The sequence below is a fragment of the Engystomops pustulosus genome, chromosome 7 (genome assembly GCF_040894005.1).
Source record: "Engystomops pustulosus chromosome 7, aEngPut4.maternal, whole genome shotgun sequence".
NCBI classification, from domain to species: domain Eukaryota; kingdom Metazoa; phylum Chordata; class Amphibia; order Anura; family Leptodactylidae; genus Engystomops; species Engystomops pustulosus.
Window position 1 is genome coordinate 100,881,680 of NC_092417.1, and position 20,669 is coordinate 100,902,348.

At 41.9% G+C, this 20,669-nt stretch overlaps 1 protein-coding gene across 6 annotated transcripts in view; it reads left to right on the plus strand.

Moving 5' to 3' along the window:
• ANKRD11 (ankyrin repeat domain containing 11) overlaps positions 1–20,669 on the plus strand; it is a 211,237-nt gene that overhangs the window by 175,818 nt on the left and 14,750 nt on the right. For all 6 annotated transcript variants that reach the window (XM_072117443.1, XM_072117439.1, XM_072117442.1 and 3 more), the window contains 4 exons: positions 163–366; positions 1,166–1,308; positions 1,889–2,036; positions 2,906–9,771. In XM_072117443.1, the coding sequence (XP_071973544.1) occupies positions 163–366; positions 1,166–1,308; positions 1,889–2,036; positions 2,906–9,771 (7,361 nt within the window). The remainder of the gene's footprint in view (positions 1–162; positions 367–1,165; positions 1,309–1,888; positions 2,037–2,905; positions 9,772–20,669) is intronic.

A 20,669-nucleotide genomic window follows, 5' to 3' on the forward strand; every position in this document is an offset into this window, starting at 1 on the left:
ATCAAACTAAAAGGAGAGGGTGGGGTGAAATTGCAGCAGAATGTCCTCAGGGATTCCAGCTAGTTTCTGGCATAGTTTTAATCTGAAATTTCCATGTAAGTTTTAAGTAATCGAGAATTTATTATCTTATTTATCCTTAAATTTAAATTTTTGTTTTCTTAGTTGACACAACACCAAAGCATCCTTCTCAGTCTACAGTCGGTCAAAAGGGGACTCCAAATTCCGCCTCCAAAACCAAAGACAAAGTGAACAAGCGAAATGAGCGGGGAGAGACTCGTTTACATCGGGCAGCCATTCGAGGTGATGCACGCCGTATTAAAGAGCTCATAAATGAGGGAGCGGATGTCAATGTTAAAGACTTTGCAGGTAAGGGATTTGCATTGCTTCCAGTGTGTGTGTGTGTACACATATATACATATATTATTTATTTATATATATTAGTATTTTGCCATTTCTGACCTCAACATCTGATTATAGACAAATCTTTACAGCACTGAAAGCCTTGTTTTTGCTAGGTAGCATTGGTGCAGCAAATCTATTACCTTGAAAAAGTTGAAATCAGTCAACTTTAGGCTAAATTCACACTGACGTGTGCCCGCCGCACCATGGCATGGTGGGCACACGGTGCAGCCGGGGAGAGGAGGGGATGAGCGCCGCTCACCCCCGCCCCTCTCCAAAGAGAAAAGATAGAGAAAGATAGGACATGTGTGCTGCACCGTACCGCTCCATACAGCGCTGTGCGCCCATTGCTGGCCTATGGGGGAACATATATCTGACATGTATATGTCCCCCCAACGGCCATGTGAATGAGGCCTTATTATGATTTTTAGTGATAAGGCCTTGCTCCCTGTATCTTTTATGGTATTTAAATTTTACTCCCAAACACTGGTTTGGTAGACATTATTTTCTAACAAATCTAATGCTCATGTTCGCTAGGTCTACTTTATATAAACATTTTAGGGGGAGATTTATCATGGGTCTCTTAGAGCATAGCAAACTATCAGAACTTGGCTTTAATTTTCCCACAGATGTTTATAAAATTAAAGCTGAGCTGTGATTGGTTTCCTTGGGCAACTAGAACTGTTTACCTCGGATACTTGATGATGCATATCCCCCTTATTGTCAGTTTCACTTTAATGCCTAAATGTCTTAATCTTTTTTTCAGGATGGACGGCATTACATGAGGCATGTAACAGAGGTTACTATGATGTTGCAAAACAGCTCCTGGCTGCCGGTGCAGAGGTTAACACCAAAGGGTTGGATGATGACACTCCCCTCCATGATGCTTCTAATAATGGTCACTTCAAGGCATGTGCATTTTATAAGTGTTAGAAACGCGTGAAGTTATCTTTTAGTTTAGTTCCATCTGTGGAACTTTCTTTGCCTGGTAACTAGTGCCTATACACACAATTTGAAGATAACACATGAAAAGGATTTGGCCTCCCACATCTCCACCTATTTGGAATCTGGGATACTGAAATAATAACAATGACATCACATTTTGGATGACATACAATTAAACTGAAATAGGTGTCAATAGGTTTGATTGTTCAAATGACCGGTAGATTGCGAGAGAATGGAGAGTCCATTCTGAAATGTATACTATCCTGGCTGCCACCCATCAGTTGACTTGTGTGGATGTACCAGATCTTTATAATGCTAATCAAGCCACCAAGGGCCATTATTATGCTTGGAGATCATTTGAACAGAATATTGTGATAATGTCAACCAACTTGCTATAAGGTTTGTGGCAATTTTGTGCCTAAATTTTTGTAAGTTCCCTTTGATTCATGATTTGGTTTCTGACAGTTTCCACTATAATCTCATTCCTAACCTGTGACATGCGCCACTTGCATTAATTGGTAGTAATTTTCAATGTATTTTTCAGGTTGTGAAACTACTGTTGCGTTATGGAGGCAATCCTCATCAAAGTAACCGAAAGGGAGAGACCCCTTTAAAAGTCGCTAATTCACCAACCATGGTTAATCTTCTTCTTGGAAAGGGCACCTACACCTCCAGTGAGGAAAGTTCAACTGGTAAGTGGAAATTAAACTGATAATACTTAAATTGACAATCAGTAAAGAATGTAGAGGGCTAACCTTGTAGCAATATGCACATAAGCAAACCCGAGTATAAGCAGAGATACCGAATTTTAACACAAAAAACTTGGGAAACCTATTGACTTGAGTATGACTAGGGTGGGTAATGCATTGGTCACAGCCTCCAGCCAGTATAAAGCTGACCAGCCTATATCCTCCAGTGTATAGCCTACCAGCCCCTGCAGTATATAGCTAGCCAGCCCCTGCCCAGAGAATGGCAAGCCTTTAATTAAAAAAATTAACTGTACTCACCTTTCCGATGCCCCCTCTCCTCCGGTGCCTTTTCGGGTTGTCCAACTCCTCTTTGGGTCCCCATGCACGGCTGGCACACACAATGACATCATTGTTTGTGAACCCCCGGCATCGTGAGGGGACCCGAAGAGGCACCGGAGCATACAAAACAAGATGACCTACGCAGGGAGGGAGTAGGTTGTCGGAAAGGTGAGTAGTGCAGTGTTCATTTTTTATAGACTAGAGTATAAACAGAGTTAAGTTTTTTTCAGCACAATTTTTGTGGTGAAAAAATCTGCTTATACTTGAGCATACATAAAAAGAAAATCTTAAAATTTTTATTAAAGTTCATCGCTCTTTACAAAATAAACTTTTTAAATGTTTTTTTTCCTGGTCCAAGCTATAAATTACTTTCAATAGGACGGTCATTAATGGGTGATGCATGGACTTTTATTAATTGTTGATTAACAATGGACTATCTTCTGGATAGGTCTTTAATAGATTGGGCTGGAAAAAACCCTTGTGCAGTCTATTTATCTGGTACTAATAGTGTATTTCCTTTAATTTTAATACAGAAAGTTCAGAAGAAGAAGATGCTCCTTCATTTGCGCCCTCCAGTTCGGTTGATGGCAATAACACAGACTCAGAATTTGAAAAGGGCTCTAAACATAAGGGTAAACATCAGGAGGCACCCAAAAGCACGCCGGTGAAGGACGAATATGAGTTTGATGAAGATGATGAGGAAGACCGGGTACCTCCTGTTGATGATAAACATTTGTTAAAAAAAGACTTCCGTAAAGAGACTAAGGCGAACAGTTATATTTCTATTCCTAAAATGGAAGTAAAAACGTACTCTAAAAATACGACTGCACCAAAGAAAGCTGCTCGCCGTATCTTGTCTGATACATCAGATGAAGAGGAAAATTCTGTCTCTTTAGGGGCTGCTGATAAGCTCCGGTTATCAGCTCACACTGTTCTACCGAGCAATAAAACCAGGGAGCAACCTGTGGCCAAGCATAAAGAAAAGAGTAAAGTAAAAAAGAAGCGGAAGAAAGACACAAAAAATAAAGAAACAAAGTTTGGGAAGAAAAATAATATATTTTGTTCTGAGAGTGAAAGTGAAAACTTGGAAAGCGATGTGGAGAATGATATGCTTTCCTTAGATAATTCAAACTGTGTGAAAGACTCTGCCTTAGCTTTGAAGGAGCCTTCTTTGTTTAGCTCCTTATCTGCATCTTCAGCATCTTCTCAAGGGAGTTTAGCATCACAGAAGCACAATGCTAATATCCCTGACCAGCACTCCAAACATTGGAGGACAGACAATTGGAAAACTGTATCATCGCCAACCTGGTCAGATGTTAGCTCATTGTCCGATTCCACAAGGACGCGGTTAACTAGTGATTATGATTACTCTTCAGAAGATTCTAGTTTGGAGTCTTTGAAACAGGTTAAAAAGAAACACGAGCACAAAAAGAAAAGTAACACGCATAATAGTATATATGAAAAGAACTCTTTCCATCTTCATGTTGAAGGTGCAATTCCCAAATTAGACAAGGAAGGTAAAGTAGTGAAAAAACATAAAACAAAACATAAACACAAAAGTAAAGAAAAGGTTCAAAACCAGACAAGCCAGGAAGTGAAGATACTTAAAAGCTTTTCATTTGACTATGAGGACTCAAAACAAAAATCGGAAAAGTGTTTCAATCTAGAAGTAGACATTCCTGAAAAATTAAAAGTATTAAAACATGATCATGATCACCTCAGGAAAGAAGACAAACCTATTACCAAGGTTAAGGTAGAGGAGAAAGACTGGCCGTTTAGAGATGAGGGAGGCAAAGTTTTCAAAGAGGAGAAGTCATCAAAGAAAACAAAAGACGCTAAAGAAAGCAAAAGCTTGAAAGAGGACAGAGACCGCTCTAGTAAAACGGATCGAGAAAAAACTGTTAAGGAGAAATCCCCTAAAGACGACCGACCTAAAACACACAAAGAAGAGAAAAAGAAGAAAGTAAAAGATAAATCCTCAAAATCTGAAAAGAAATCTGAAGTAAAAGAGGAGAAACTTTCTAAAAATGAGCGAGAAAAAGTAAAGAAGGAAAAGACTCATGAGGAAGAAGTTTCTTTTGACGAGTTTAACAAGAGTAATTTTTTAGACAACGAGGAAGCAAAGTATTGTACTTCAGATGATCAAGGTTTGTGGATGTCTGAAATGTCATCAGATTCTTCTTTTGATTTCAAGGCAGAAGATAGCTGGGACTCTTCCTTCACAGACTTTAGGGAGAGTAAAAACAACATGATCCCAAAGCTAGTTGTGGAATCTATTAAGGAAGAAGTCAAGGAAAAAGATTCAAAAAGCAAAGACAAGAGAGACTATGGGGATAAACCAGAGAAGGAAGTAGCCATTAAAAGAAAGGATCGGGATTCTTCAGACAAAGTTTCTGACAAAAAGAGAGACCAAGCAGACTTGCACAAAGGCATCCCATCCTATACAACAGAGAAGGAAAAGAAACGGAGAGACTCTCTAGAGTGCACAAAGGTCAGAAAAGATAAAGATGGGGATTCTATCAGAAGAGATTCCTTGATAAACAAGGATCGAAGAGATTCCAAAGTGAAACAAGAGGAGTCATATAGAGAAGAACTAAATGACTTTAGCTCAGAAACCTTTTTCAAAGAGAAGCCTGAACAAGATTCTTTTCCCAAAAATTCGGAGACACGAGAACGACATCATTCTGGTAAAGAGAAAAGAGATGCTTCCGAGAAAAAAGAGAAAACCAAATCTGAAAAACACAGAGAAAAATCTAAAGATTCTGAGCGAGAGAAGGCTGAGAAATCTTCTGAGAGAAGTCAGAAAGAAGCTGATAAAGGGTCTAAAGATAAGAAAGAGTCTAAAGAAAAACATAAAGATTTGCACAAAGACAGAAAAATCTCTTCTGATCAGAAAACTGAGAAGAGAGAGAAAACTTCCTCTCTAGAAAAAGACTTTAGCGACAAGAAGGATGAAAAGAAAGCCAGGGGGAAAAACTGGTATAACATTTCTGACATTTTTACAGATGAAAGTGAAGAGGAAGAGCAAAGGTTTGTACCTGGGTTTAAAATTACTGAGGCCTACAATGACATGCATAGAATAGATAGTTACCATGAGAGGGAGACAATTATATTAGACAAAGATGCATCTCAGTCTGAGAAACACCGAAAATACTCTAGTGACAAGCAACATTCTGGTGAAAAACAGAAAGAGCGGAAAAAGGAAAAGGGTCTGGGAGAATCTGGAAAAGAAAAAAAGGACAAGAACACAGAAAAACACAAAGATAAGAAGGACAAGGATTCTGTAGACAAACATCGCAAGGATCGTCTGTCCCTTGATTCTAACCAAGATAAGAATTGTAAGATTAAAGTACCGACTGACAAAAAGGACAAGAAGCATCCCACGGAAGAGAAAGTAAAATCTAAACACAAAGAGAAGTCCGATCATTTAAAGGAGAAGAAGTTCTCTAAAGGTGAATCTGAGAAAAGCATGCTGGAGAAATTGGAGGAAGAAGCTCTTAACGACTATAAGGATGATTCAAATGACAAAATTAGCGAAATTTCTTCAGATAGTTTTACTGATAGGGGCCAAGATCCGAGTAATCTTTTTGGGGCTCCTGGATTAGCCAACACGGATACTATAGAAGAAAAATATAAGGATTCAGTTCCTGTGCCTTGCTTAGCAGAGAAGCTAAAAGAGAAGGAGAGAAATAGACACTCTTCATCATCCTCAAAGAAAAGCCATGAGAAAGATAAAGTTCGGAAAGACAAAAAATCTGAAAAAACTGATGATGTGAAAGATGTCTACAGACGCGAGTCCATGCTGTATGAGAAAGAGAATCCTTCAGGAGATGGAGACTCTTTCCCTGTATTCAGTGTTAAGACAGAGACTGAAGAGGAATTGGATCGAAGTATGGATTATATGTTCACTTCAGAAAAAGAGAAACATGATTCTGAGAGAGATCTTATAAAGAAGTCAGAAAAGGACAAAGTTTACAGTGTGAACACAGCAGCTATAAAGGAGAAGAAGAAGAAAGAGAAACATCGTGAAAAAAGTAAAGATGAAAAGCACAGAGACAAACATTTGGAGGCATTCTTTAAACATCACAGGGATGAGTTGAAAAACACAAAAGAGAGAGAATCTCCCCAGTTGAACTCAAAAGATAAATCTAAAGATGATTTGGGGAAATTTGGTGAAAACAGGCAAAAGGACAGATCTAAAGAAAATACTGAAAAAGACAAAGTAGACAATGTAAAAATCAGTAATGGAAATGAAAAGATGACCCTGATGAAAGACTCCAACAAGAAAGACACCAGACCTAGGGAAAAACTGTTGGGTGATGGAGACCTTATGATGACCAGCTTTGAGAGGATGCTAAGCCAAAAAGATCTTGAGATAGAAGAGAGGCACAAAAAGCATAAGGAAAGAATGAAACAAATGGAAAAGATGAGACACCGTTCTGGTGACCCAAAGTTGAAAGAGAAGAAAGCAGAAGAATTACGCAAGCGGAGTTTGGATTTGAACAATAAGAAAACCTCTGTGATTGACCCCCTTCAAAAAGAAAAGAAGGCAAAAGATTTGGCACCTTTGAATATTTCTGCCCCAGAAAATAAAACTCAATCTGTGATTGGGAATGATTCTAAAGACTGGCTCAATGGTCCTCAGATAAAGGAAGTGCTCACAGCTTCACCAAGACCAGATCAGAATAGGCCAACTGGAGTCCCAACTCCTACATCTGTTGTCTCATGCCCTAGCTATGAAGAGGTAATGCAAACTCCAAGAACACCATCTTGTAGCACTGAAGACTATCCAGAACTGATGTTTGACTGTTCAGATAGCCAGCATACTCTGCCTGTGTCTGCAATGTCTATGAATGCATGTTCGCCAACTTTCTTTGATCGGTATTCAACATCTGGGATGACAGAAACTCCAAACCAAACACCAACGAAATTATCTTCTTCTATTATTAGAAGTCGTTCAGTCTCAGTTGATGTAAGAAGTGTTCCCGAGGAGGAGTTTCCAACTACTGAGATGAAATTCTTTAGACAGCAGAGTGTTCCAGCATCGTCTGGCTTTAGTTCACCCATGCAGATGATAGAAGATAAGGTTCAACCTCTTGTGCCTGCAGAGAAATTTCCATGTCTGTCTCCCGGGTATTACTCACCAGGCTACCCACCTGATGATGTTACTTTTGCACCTGGCGACATTGCAAGTATTGCTCCTTCACCCGACCGCGTCTACTCAGGAGTACAAGCCAAATCTTCTCCTTCAGAAAGAGATGACCTGCTAGAGCCTTCTACTGAAAGTGCTGTTCCTCCAGACCTTGGGTTACAATGTGATTCTGCTGAAGCACAACAAGCGACCGAATCTATTCTTCCTCAAGAACAAAGCTTTTCACCCCCAGAATCTAACTTTCTTCAGCCAGAATCTGCCTTTTTAGAAACTGAAAATAATTTTATCCCAGACAGTAATAGTTATACTTCTGAACCTGATTTCATGCCACAAGAATCAGATTATTTGCACCAAGAACCTGCATATATTCCACAGCAGCCTCCCTTCCTACCCCAGGAGCCAGACTTTATGCCCCCTGAGCCATCATTTATTCCATCAGAACCCAATTATGTGATCCACACAACGCCAAATTTCCCCCCTTCTGAGAATGCTTATTTGCCTCGAGAATCAGGCTTCCATTCCTCGCATTCGGAACCCTCTTTTCTACCACCTGAACCTGCCTTTATTCCACAACCGCAAGAATCTGGCTTTCTTCCCCCAATTGAAGAAAATACTTTTGACTCTCCTATTTCAGAACCAAATCTAGGTTGGGCAAGTCCAGCACATAGTAACTCAGAGCCTATGACTCAAAGTTTAATGGGAAGTAATTCAGACGAGCAAGGGAATTGGTCTATAAGATCCAATCATGTTAACTCACCTCAAAGATTCTCTGAGTCTCCTAAGCATTTTTGCCCATCAGACAAAAATCTTCCTGCTTCGGTTCCATTTATTTCATCTGACTCTCCCTACCCAGTTTCTCCGGTTTCATATCCTATGTCTGAAGCTGCTCCTGAGGAATTAAAAGGGGAAGTAGAGGATTTTATGCCTCAACCTGAAGACCAGATCCCTTATATGTCGCCGCCGCCACCACCTCCTCTTCCTCCTTCACCACCACCTCTTCCTATATTTTTTGATGACTGTAAAACCCATCCAGAAGAAACACAAACTCTGCCAGCCGAGCCCCAGGTTAATACAAATCCCATTGTAGACACTTTAGAACCTGTTAAAGATAATTTTGTACAATCTGGTGAAATCCAGCAAAATAGTCAAGAGACTGAGCCATGGCCTAACCCATTTTCGTCAGTAGTTGATGACTTGGAATTTGGGCCATTTTCTTTACCAGAACTCCCTCTTCCTGTAAAAGATGAGAATGACAAGGAAGCTTGTGTACAGTCAACCATCACTGCAGTAAGTCCAGCTGTTCCTTCTATTAATACTGTGGAGAGCGAAACTGAAATGCAACCAAATGAAGGTAATCTTCCAAAGCCAGCTACTCCAAACGAACTGTCTTGTGTGATGGAAGTTGCTGACCACTCACCTGAAATAACAGAAGAGAAGGTTAATCAAATTGAGTCTACTTTAGAAGTCCAAAAGGTAACTCCTCCTCCTTCAAAGCCAATTTTTGATCCAGCATCATTTCCTCTGCCGTTCGTACAACTGGAGCACATTGAGGCGAAAGTTCAGGCAAACCTAAGCTCTTTAGAAACCTGTGTTCAGGTTTTGCCAAAGAAACTTGATGCTGTGGATACCAAGGAAAAAGAAAGTACACCAGTAGAAAATGCTGCTGATCCACTTATGCAAGCAGAGGCCCCTCAAATTAACCCCAGTGCAGATGTTCCAGAACAGACACCGAAAACAGTTGACGTTCCAAAACCACCTAAAGTGGAGGAGATTCCGCTCCGTATGACCCGTAACAGGGCTCAGATGCTTGCCAACCAGAATAAACAAAACTCCAATCCAACAGAGAGAGAGCAGCCAGTAATAGCTGCACCAGCTACTCGAGGCAAAAGTAAAATCAATGAGGAGGAAGAGCCACAAACACAACACCCACGGAAGAGAAAGTTGCAGAAACCTAACCAGCTCCAGCAGCAGATTATAAGCAACACCAGTCAACAAACTCGGGAGATGATACAACAGACATTGGCTGCCATAGTGAATGCTATCAAGTTGGATGAAATTGAGCCATATCACAGTGACCGGTCTAATCCATACTTTGAATATTTGCAAATTAGAAAGAAAATTGAAGAGAAGAGGAAAATCTTATGTTATATAACTCCACAAGCACCACAGTGCTATGCTGAATATGTCACCTATACAGGCTCGTATCTTTTGGATGGCAAGCCTCTCAGCAAGCTTCACATTCCAGTGGTAAGTTGTTAATACCAAAGCAACTATTGTACACTACTTTACCATCCTATTTATTTAAAGATAACCAATTAAGGTAGATCTGATGGTTGGTTTCTATTAACATACTAAACCTTTATCTTTAATCCTATTTCTGAACAAAGCTAAACTTTATCCATGTGCAGAGCTCTGTTGGAACAGTGAGCAGCTGGAACACTGTGAAGATTGAGCCGTAACCACACGGTTCTGGTGGGATCGCGAAAGCTAATGGGTGTCGAGTGGGCTTTGCGCTCAGTTTCTGGAGAGGCTACTTCTCGCCCCAGTAGCTTTTCTAGAAAGTTTACATTAAGTAGATAACGTTTAGCTGCATTTAGAAAGTATTATATGATCAGGTAAAGATGTATTCGTGTTTACTAGGGTTTTTTAATTGAAAAAAATTTACTTTTGTTTTTACAAAATTTAAACAAACATATGACAGTGAAATCATTTACATCTCATACATGTTCGAAATCCCAGAGTATCGACTAACTTGAGCATATTAGTCTAGATACAAATATACACAGTATATACATATGCATACATATACCCCATATATCCAGATACTAATGTTAGAAATATATTTATATTATATATCTATCAACACCCCATATCCCTTGATATAATTGACTCATGAACAGTTCTACTCTGAGATGCTGATTCTTTCAATAATTGTCATAAGTGACTGATTAAGAGAGAGATCTAAAGTACTATTCATCTGTTGAAATATTTCACTCCAGAACTTGTAAATTTCTGGACAGTAAAAAAAATCAGCCACCATCTCTCCACATCTGTTACATTTAGACAATTCCCTTGTATAAATCGATAGGAGAATATTATAACATATAAAGAATCTTTACGTGAATCAGTCTGATTTTCATTTATTTATCCTTGCCTTACGTTCCTGTAGATCTCTCCCCACACCACGCCAGATATCGCTCCTACCCTTTTTCCCCATTTCTCCCGTGATTTGTGTAGCACCCCTATATAGTGAACCTTAAAGGGGTACTCCCATCTGGGCATTTACATTTAATTTAATTTGTCACCGTTCATTACCACAGGACGACTCTTGGATATGCAGTAACTCCTGGACATTTTATATACCAAAACCTTTTTTTTTTTTTTTTTTTCCTTTGAGTAATCCCTACAGCACAGGTGCCCATATCCAAGGACACATTTATGAGAAATTATCTTCACACAGGGAACATTTTTTTAATAACCTCTAATTGAAGAAATGTGTATGAATGTGTATATATAGACATACTAGGTTATTTAAAAAAAAAAATATATATATATATATATATACAGGCGGTCCCGTACTTAAAGAGAACCCGTCATGCAAAATAACCCCCTAAACTAAATATATTTTCATAAACTGCCATTAGAGAGCATTGCCTCTATCCCTTCATTGTCCCTCTATATGCCTGTAAACCTAAGCAATGAGGTTCTAAAGCTGTATGCAAATGACCTGTGAAATGTCCAATGAAGCATTAGCATAATCAAGCTGTCCACTCTATTCATGAGTGGGAGGCACAGCCACACCCCCAGTGCATGACTGACAGCCTGTATAATGATGTGAGGCTGTATAATGATATCCTTCCTGGTGCTGGTGGCCACGCCCCCTGCAGCCTGTGTGTGCATGTGTGTGTGTTTAGGAGAGATACAGCAGCTCCAGGCAGCCATGTTACCACAGATTCATGTGTAGCTGATGTCTGTGTCTCTCACCTGTATATTAGGAGGATGCAGCATGTCAGCAGATGCAGCACACACACTAGCCATGCTTTACTATACATTACACACAGACATGAGCAGGGGGAGGAGAGGGGAGGGGGTAACGGGTGACATCACTGCCTCTGGCCATGTGACCAGCCTCATTTACATGATAAAAAATATGTGATTTTACAATGAATAATGTATGAAATAACTAGATAAAGGCTGGGATGGGATCCTTGTGAGCTGCTCCAACAGGAAGAGGTGACAGGACTAGTGACACAAACCTGATGACAGGTGTCCTTTAAGAACACTCGACTTACATAAGACCCCTAGTTATAAACGGAACTCTGGATATTGGTAATTTATTGTACTTTAGCCCCAGGCTACAATAAACAGCTCTAACAGTTATCACAGGTGTCTGTAATGAAGCTTTAGTGTTAATCCTGGTTCTTATGACAACCCAACATTTTTAAAATCCAATTGTCACAGAGACCAAAAAAGTTCTGTCTGGGATTACAATGATAAAATATACAGTTCCGACTTGCATACAAATTCAACTTAAGAACAAACCTACAGACCCTATCTTGTATGTAACCCGGGGACTGCCTGTATATGTACCGGTGTGTATATATATCAGATTAATGAAACTGAATGCCCAGACGAGAATACCTCTTTAGCCAAAAACCTATAAACACAGGCAATCAATCCTTTTCTTTTACCAGTATTTTGCAGTAATTCTATACCCTGTATTTCTAAACTTTTTCTCACTTTTTCTCAATTGCATTAATCACCTGTACTAATTAAAAATATCTTTCACCTATTGCAAATTTTTCTTTTCTAAAATCAAAACAAACTACCCTTCCATTTTCTAATCTGTGATAAATAACAAATCCCATGTAAAATGAATCTGGTATTCTACTCAATTCAGGGAATTCATAATTGTGCCAGAGTGGAGTGCATTCTAATATACCATTGTGTAACATTTTTTAACCTCTTTTTCCAGCCATTAAACCCCCTGCATGGCCCATTTCATAGTAACTTACTTACCCTCTTTGAAATCTATACAGACAGTCCCCGGGTTACGTACAAGATAGGGTCCGGAGGTTTGTTCTTAAGTTGAATTTCTATGTAAGGCTGGTCACATGGTCAGAGGCAGTGATGTTACCCCTCCCCTCTCCTCCCCCTGCTCATGTCTGTGTGTAATGTATAGTAAAGCATAGTTAGTGCATCTGCTGACATGCTGCATCCTCCTAATATACAGGTGAGAGACACAGACATCAGCTACACATGAATCTGACATGTTCTGCTGTAACATGGCTGCCTGGAGCTGCTGTATCTCTCCTAAACACACACAGGCTGCAGGGGGCGTGGCCACCAGCACCAGGAAGCACATCATTATACAGCCTCACATCATTATACAGGCTGTCAGTCAAGCACTGGGGGTGTGGCTGTGCCTCCCACTCATGAATAGAGTGGACAGCTTGAATATGCTAATGCTTCATTGGACATTTCACAGGTCATTTGCATACAGCTTTAGGACCTCATTGCTTAGGATTACAGGCATGTAGAGGGACAATGAAGGGATAGAGGCAATGCTCTCTAATGGCAGTTTATGAAAATATATTTAGTTTAGGGGGGTTATTTTGCATGACCGGTTCTCTTTAACCAGAGGTCAGAGGGGTCTGTCTGCTTCAAACACCAAACCCAAGTGATTACCTCTTATTATAAGTGCCCTGACAGGGTCAATCCCATCCTTCCAGCCCACTATCCTTGATAGCTGACCTGCAAGCCTAATAGAAGAAAAGTAGGGCTAATCTGACGGATTATATGGTCCACACATATAATGAATGTAATTATACAGACAAAGAAACAAAAGGTGTATGTGTATACAGGACAAAAAGTTTTTATACAGACAGTGATATAATTCATCGTACATTAGAAACTCTTAAAACAACCAAACACGCTGAACAGAGACAAAATCCTCTCCTACGCAATGTTAGATTGTGGTTCTATAGAAGCCAATGCAACCAAATAGCTCCAAAGTAAGAATGCATGTAAGGAATCAATATGAAAAACAGACACATTAGCTTTTTGGAGCAAAGAGATGCCTATATTAAACATGAAATCCATAAATAATACTGTAATAACAGCAATAGTAGGTTGCATTACCAATGTGATGTCGATGGAGGCCAGCCTGGGAGGGAGAGGGAAGACCCCACACGTATTGCCTGTTATACAGGCTTCCTCGGGATATCCTAGTGCAGTGATGGCGAACCTTTTAGAGACCAAGTGCCCAAACTGCAAACCAAAGTCTACGCTATCATTGCAGAGTGCCAACCCGGCTATTGAGCCTATAATTACCGACAATCCCCCTCTATAAGGGACATATAATAAAGTAGTATCATGACCATTACCAGTACAACATGATAAATACCACCATACTGATAATAAACAGACCAATATCACTAATAATATCACTAAGCAGGAGCAAATACAGTGAGGGACACTACCCCCATCTAGTGAGGAGCACTACCCCCATCCAGTGAGGGACGTTACCCCCATCCAGTGAGGAGCACTACCCCCATCCAGTGAGGAGCACTACCCCCATCCAGTGAGGAGCACTACCCCCATCCAGTGAGGAGCACTACCCCCATCCAGTGAGGAGCACTACCCCCATCCAGTGACCAAATATCAGGGGCAATATGAAGGATTGTTGAATTCAATTTGGAGGGGGGCACCTGTGCCATGCTGTCAGTGAGGGCAGTGTAGTGCACCCTGGCATCACTGGCAGCAAGGCACAGCAACAAGGGATCCAGCCAGGGGCAGTAGATTTGTGACCATGGGAAGCTGTCATACAGGGCAGTTTGGGACACTAAACAATAAGGACCTGTAGTTGTTTAGTGTCCCAAAACTGCCTGCTGCCTGTGTAACGCACACAGAACAGCTGCTGCTTCCATGTACTCACCGGGCGTTGTGTAAGCTCCGGATGTTCTGCCCTCATTCTCACGGAGTTCCCGGCTGCAGGGGAGGAGGGGGAGGGAGTTGAGGGACGGGCACTGACTTGCTCTGTGTCTAAGGCAGCACTTGTGAGCACAGAGCAGGTCAGATGCAGACTACAGTATGAGAGATCACTGAAGCTCTCGGCAAGCGGCAGATTTTCCTGCATTGCCTGAGCTGCAGTGATTAACAGGGAAATGGAACAGAAAGATGGTACGCGTGCCCACAGAGAGGGCTGTGCGTGCCCTCTCTGGCACGCGTGCCATAGGTTCGCCACCACTGTCCTAGTGCATTGAAAGTGTGCGTTATATAGTTGCTGTGGCCTGGGAGGAGAGGCCGGCCGGAGGCGAAATCCCATCCGGGTGCCGGCCACACCCAGCCGCTAGTCAGCGCTCGAATAGGAGCCAAAATACTTGCTCTAAAGAATGCATGAGTGCGCTATAATACACAATGTCTTAACCACTCAAAGGAACCAAAAAAACAAAAGGACATTTCTTTTATACAGTACATATTGCCAGCGTGTAGTAATGGCCGAAAATGCGTCACTTAGGGGGCAGCCCGCGTGCCAAATGCGTTCCACCAGTCGGGGGATACTGAGCTGCAAGGTAATAGCCAAAAAGGGCACCCCCTAAGCCTAAGTTTTTTTCTTTTTTTTTTTCTGCCAATATGAGTTCAATAAACAGTGATTCCAAAGCTTAGAAATTAAAATCGCCAATCCAAATGGAGCAGGCTTCCACAAAAAAGAATTTGGGGTAGAACCATTTTTATCAGGGCGACTCTGTCTGCAAATGAAAGGGGGCAACTTATCCCACGCATGTATCCTACTTCTTGTAGTTCTTATTAAAGGTTATTAATTTAAATTCCCCAATCTTTACAGATACTTTTAAGTCCAAATCCTCTCCCCTATACCCATGCAGTGGTAACAAACAAGTTTTTTTTTTAGCCCTGTCTGTTACCTCCATTTAAAGAGGACCTGTCACCACCCCAGACTTCCCAAACTGAACATACCGGCATGTAGGCACTAGTACCCTGATTCTGGGGCACTTGGAATTTTCGTTCTAGCCCCCTCCGTTCCCGAGATATGCCCCCCTCCCCTCCCCCCGGTGATCTGACGATTCCGAGGTCTGTATCGTCAGAAAGGAGGAGCTGCAGCACGGGTGGGGGTGTGTGAGTATGCTAAAATATTCTGACACCATCCAATCAGCGTCGGATGGTGTCAGCTAAGAGACTCCTTTGGCGTTTGGCGAGGGCGCGCTGAGCAGCGGCTGCGCGCTCCCGGCATCATGTGTCTGCAGTGCCGAGTGCGTGCAGCCGCTTGTCCCTGGCAGCACACGGAATACAGCGTGATCTCGCGAGGCTGCACTACTCATTTTCTTGACAGTAGTATTGTAATTGTGATCCAGTAAGGTGGCGCACTCAGAGTAGGATTAACAAATAGAATTTAATATGTCTAAAAACACAACGCGTTTCAGGGTTAGGAAAACCCCTTTTATCAAGTGCACAGAAACTATAGCGGAGAGAGGATCGGAGATCGGAGCACCCGAATCCTCTTTCCGCTATAGTCTCTGTTCACTTGATAAAGGGTTTTCCTAACCCCGAAACGCGTTGTGCTTTTAGACTTATATTAAATTCTATTTGTTAATCCTACTGAGTGCGCCACCTTACTGGATCTCAATTTCAATACCCTATTAGCTGTGACAGCTTTGTTACTGCCCCGTGTATTTTGAATCATTTCGGGCAATTTCCTTGGCTTCCCTTTTTCTGTAAAATTGGATTGTCCAGTGAAAAATATCTTAGGATTTATTTTTTTTTGGTTGAGAAAGCCCAGCATGTTTTTCTTTTGCTATATTATATCTACTTTTATTTTCACCATCTCCAAACTCGTCTAGCTTTTTAAGGGACTGTTCCAATTATATTTTTAAAGCCTCTTCTTTTCCTCTGAATTCCTTTTTTGCTGAGTTAATGGCGTGGGATAATGTGCTTCTGATGAATAATTTGAGGGAGTCCTACACAACCGGATTACTTATAGAATGCACATTTCTATCCCAATATTCCTTAATTTTCTGCTCCATACCCAATCTGGGCTCTATTATGGTCAACCAGTGTATATGAAGTTTAAAAGCTTTCCTCCCATTTGGCGCACTACCGAGAGTAGCTAATACTGTGGCATAATCCGAGATCACAATTCTTCATACCGTATCATTGTAACATCCCCTAGCATGTCTTACTAGCTAGACCGTGGTCAATCAGAGACCGTGTATCGTGTCTTTATTAGGTTGATGGGAAGGTTAATTGGTAGCTTAATAGGCAGATTTCTGATGGTAGCTTTCCTTTTAAAGAGAACCCTTCAGGCAAATTAACCCCTAAACTAAATATACGTTCATAAACTGCCATTAAAAAACATTGCTCCTATCCCTTCAGTGTCCCTCTACATGCCTGTAAACTTGAGCAATGAGGTCCTAAAGCTGTATGCAAATGACCTGCAGCCTGTGTGTGTGTGTGTGTGTGTGTGTGTATAGGAGAGATACAACCGCTCCAGGCAGCCATGTTATAGCAGAACATGTCAGGTACATGTGTAACTGATGTCTGTCTCTCACACGTGTATTAGGAGGGAGAGCATGTCAGAAGGTAAAGCACACACTAGCCATGCTTTACTGTACATTACACACAGACATGAGCAGGGGGAGGGGTAACAGGGGTGACATCACTGCCTCTGACCATGTGACCAGCCTCATTTACATAATAAAGAAAATAAGATTTTACAATGATTAATGTATGAATTGACTAGATAAAGGCTGGGATGGGATCCTTGTGAGCTTTTCCAACAGGTAGTAGTGACAGGACTAGTGACAGAGACCTGATGACAGGTGTCCTTTTAAATGCGTTGTCCAGGAATAGTATTTTTTAATATAGGGGGGGGGGGTGGCTTTAAAAGTAAAAAAAAAACTGGTATCTCTCCCTGCTACCATTCTCCCACAGTGCCAACCATCACTACTGACTTCCATTTGTGTACAGAAGCTGGTGGTGCCGTGCTTCTACAGCCGTGTTCCTGCTTCTTCAATGAAACTCATGCAGGAGTGCAGCTGTTGATGCGTGTCACCACTGGCCTTGTACTACAAACAGAAGCTGTAGAGGCAAGTATAAGTACCGTATATACTCGAGTATAAGCAGAGAACCCTAATTTTACCACCGAAAACTGGGAAAACCTATTGACTTGAGTATAAGCCGAGGGTGTAGTATACACCCAGCCAGCCCCCATGTAGTATACAGCCAGCCAAATAAACTTAAAACTCACCCTCCGTTGTCCCCGATGTTCGTCGCGGCTTCTTCACTCTTCTCTGGCCGGGAGATCGCGCCGGCCGTTGCACACTGTGATGCATCACAGTGTGCGACGGCCGGCTGATTGCATGGACGCGACTCTGCTGGCTAGAAAAGATAGAAGACAGAAGAGAAGACACGGGGAGCCGCGACAGGGATCGGGAGCCGCAACGGACATCGGGGACACCGGAGGGTGAGTATTTTTTTTTTTTATCATTGACTCGTGTATAAGTCGAGGCGAGGGTTTTCAGCACATTTTTTGTGCTGAAAAACTCGGCTTATACACGAGTTTATACGGTAGTTCTTTTTATTAAAGCCCCTACCACCAGCCATATCTAAAAAACGTATTCCCAGACAATCCCTTTAATAACCTTTGTGTTAAAGGTAACCTACCATTCGATTACCATTATGAAGCAAACATACCTTGAGAATGCTGTAGCTACTCTGATGCAGGATAATATCTTGGTTAATCCCTGAGCTGAGTCGTTTTGCTGAAAAAACAATTATAACATTCAGGACCTTGGGAAAGCTGAGTCAGGCTGGCTGCCTAGACAAACACATTAGACACTGAGCTTCTATTTACAAATGGAGGTTAGTCAAGCATGACTAATCAACCTGAGCTGGATCACTCATACACAGAAGCTGGCACAAGCAAGGGATTACATCATCCTCTCCTGCAGAGAAAAACCTCACATGCTAGGAGAAGCGCTGAAGGAGCCATAGACAGAGATTCATTATCATAATGTTATGTCTGTTTTCAGCAAAACCACTCAGCTCCAGGATTAACCAAGTAATGATCCTGCATCAGTGTAGCTTCAGCATTCTCAAGGTATGTTTGCTTCATAAAGCATCAAATCAAATGGTAGGTATTGCTTTTAAGTGGTTTGCCCATTAAAGTGGTTATCTGGGTATACAAATTTACTTATGGCCGGGCTGGGGCCGGTTATTTAAAAATAACAAACGTGTACTTACCTCTTCCGGCGCCACTGATGTCCCGCGGTTCGTTTTGATCCGTGCCCCTGTTTGTTTACAGGGGCACACAAGCCGTGCACAGGGAGCTTCCGGTTGGCGATATGGCCGGCTCCTCCCATCCATCCCTATCTCTCAGCGTTGTAAGCTGTTTACAAAACGGCACACAGATGAGACTGACCGCGGCGCGGGACATCAGCGGCGTCGGAGGAGGTAAGTACATGTTTATTTTAAATAGCCTGCCCCACCCCGGCCATGAGTACCGTATATACTCGAGTATAAGCCGACACCCCTAATTTTACCACCAAAACTGGGAAAAACCATTGACTCGAGTATAAGCCGAGGGTGGGAAATGCATTGGCCACAGACGCCTGCCCCCAGTGGTATACAGCCTGCCCCAGCATTAAAAAAAAAAAAAAAAAACTTAAATACTCGCCCTCCGGTGGCCCCGATGTGCAGTGCTGCTCCCCCGATGTCCGCGCCGCGCCGCCATTGCTCTCTCCCGGCCGGCGCCTAGTATGACGCGCCACTGCTGACGTCATACTAGGCCAGTGATGGCGAACCTTTTGGAGACGGAGTGCCCAAGCTACAACCAAAACCCACTTATATGTCGCAAAGTGCCGACATGACAATTTAAGCAGTAACTTATTGAACCCTTGCTGTATCACAGGTTTTAATCGTATTGTTGTCCTGAGTTCACCAATACGATAGAAAGATGGAGAAATTTGGATTGTAGCTTCCCTCCAGGGAGCCCTGAAGAGGAAGAATCAGTGGACCCAGAGCAGGAGCTCTAATGACAATCCAGCTCAATCCACACCTTCTTGTTCCTCCTGTAGTCCTGGTAGACAAGGATGTTGCTTTAAAATAGCGCTGAGCATGGCAAGTCCTGGGCTGTATTGGATCACAGGAGAAAATCTTGAGTCATAGCTGGCAAACCCTGTGTTGGGATGAAGGCCCAGGTGCCCACAGAAAGGGCTCCGCGTGCCACCTCTGGCACCCGTGCCATAGGTTCGCCACCACTGTACTAGGCGCTGCCCTGGGGAGAGACATGGCGGCGCCCAGCAGAAGAAAGAAGACGAGCGCGAAAGCCTGAAGACAAGCGGCGCGGACATCGGGGGAGCAGCGCTGCACTTCGGGGCCATTGGAGGGTGAGTATATAAGTTTATTATTTTTTAAGTATTTTTTTTAAGTATATTGACTTTTTTTGTGCTGAAAAACTCGGCTTATACACGAGTATGTACGGTAAATTTGTATACCCGGATAACCCCTTTTAAATAGAATATTCACTAGTATCTGACACATCGGTTAGAGCGATGAGATGCATATAACAGACATTCGACGTTCTATCTGTAGCGTGTAGAGTAAGTCTCCTCACACCGTTGCTGAAGTCTGAGTGAGCTTGTCTTGGAATGCAAGGAGAGGGGCTGATACAGAGAGAAGCTCACTGCAGCGTCACACTGAACAATCTGTCCTGCCAGACCCTAAACTTCTGTTTTGTGGTCGGATCCCAGGTCAATTGAAATTGTATCCAACAGGACTGATACACAGGTTGGAATTGGATCTTAGAAATGTTGATTTTTTTTTAACAGTGAATTAGGGAATGTGTTATTTTGTTATCCCGAGTATATGTAAGAATCTTGTCTTTTTGGGAATACTCCTTTAAGTCTTGGGCCATTTCACAGCACTATTTTCCATCAGTATTTGGAAGCCTAAACCAGAAATAATTAGTAATTAAACTTCTGCTACTGCTGTCCCTTTTAAATGCAACATTCAGTTACTGGGAGGTCAAGCATGTAGCCATAGACCCCAGAACTGTAAGGGAGCAGTTTTTTTTTTTTTAAATATAGTTTTATTTTATTTGCATATAAAGGAACAGACAAACAAACAAA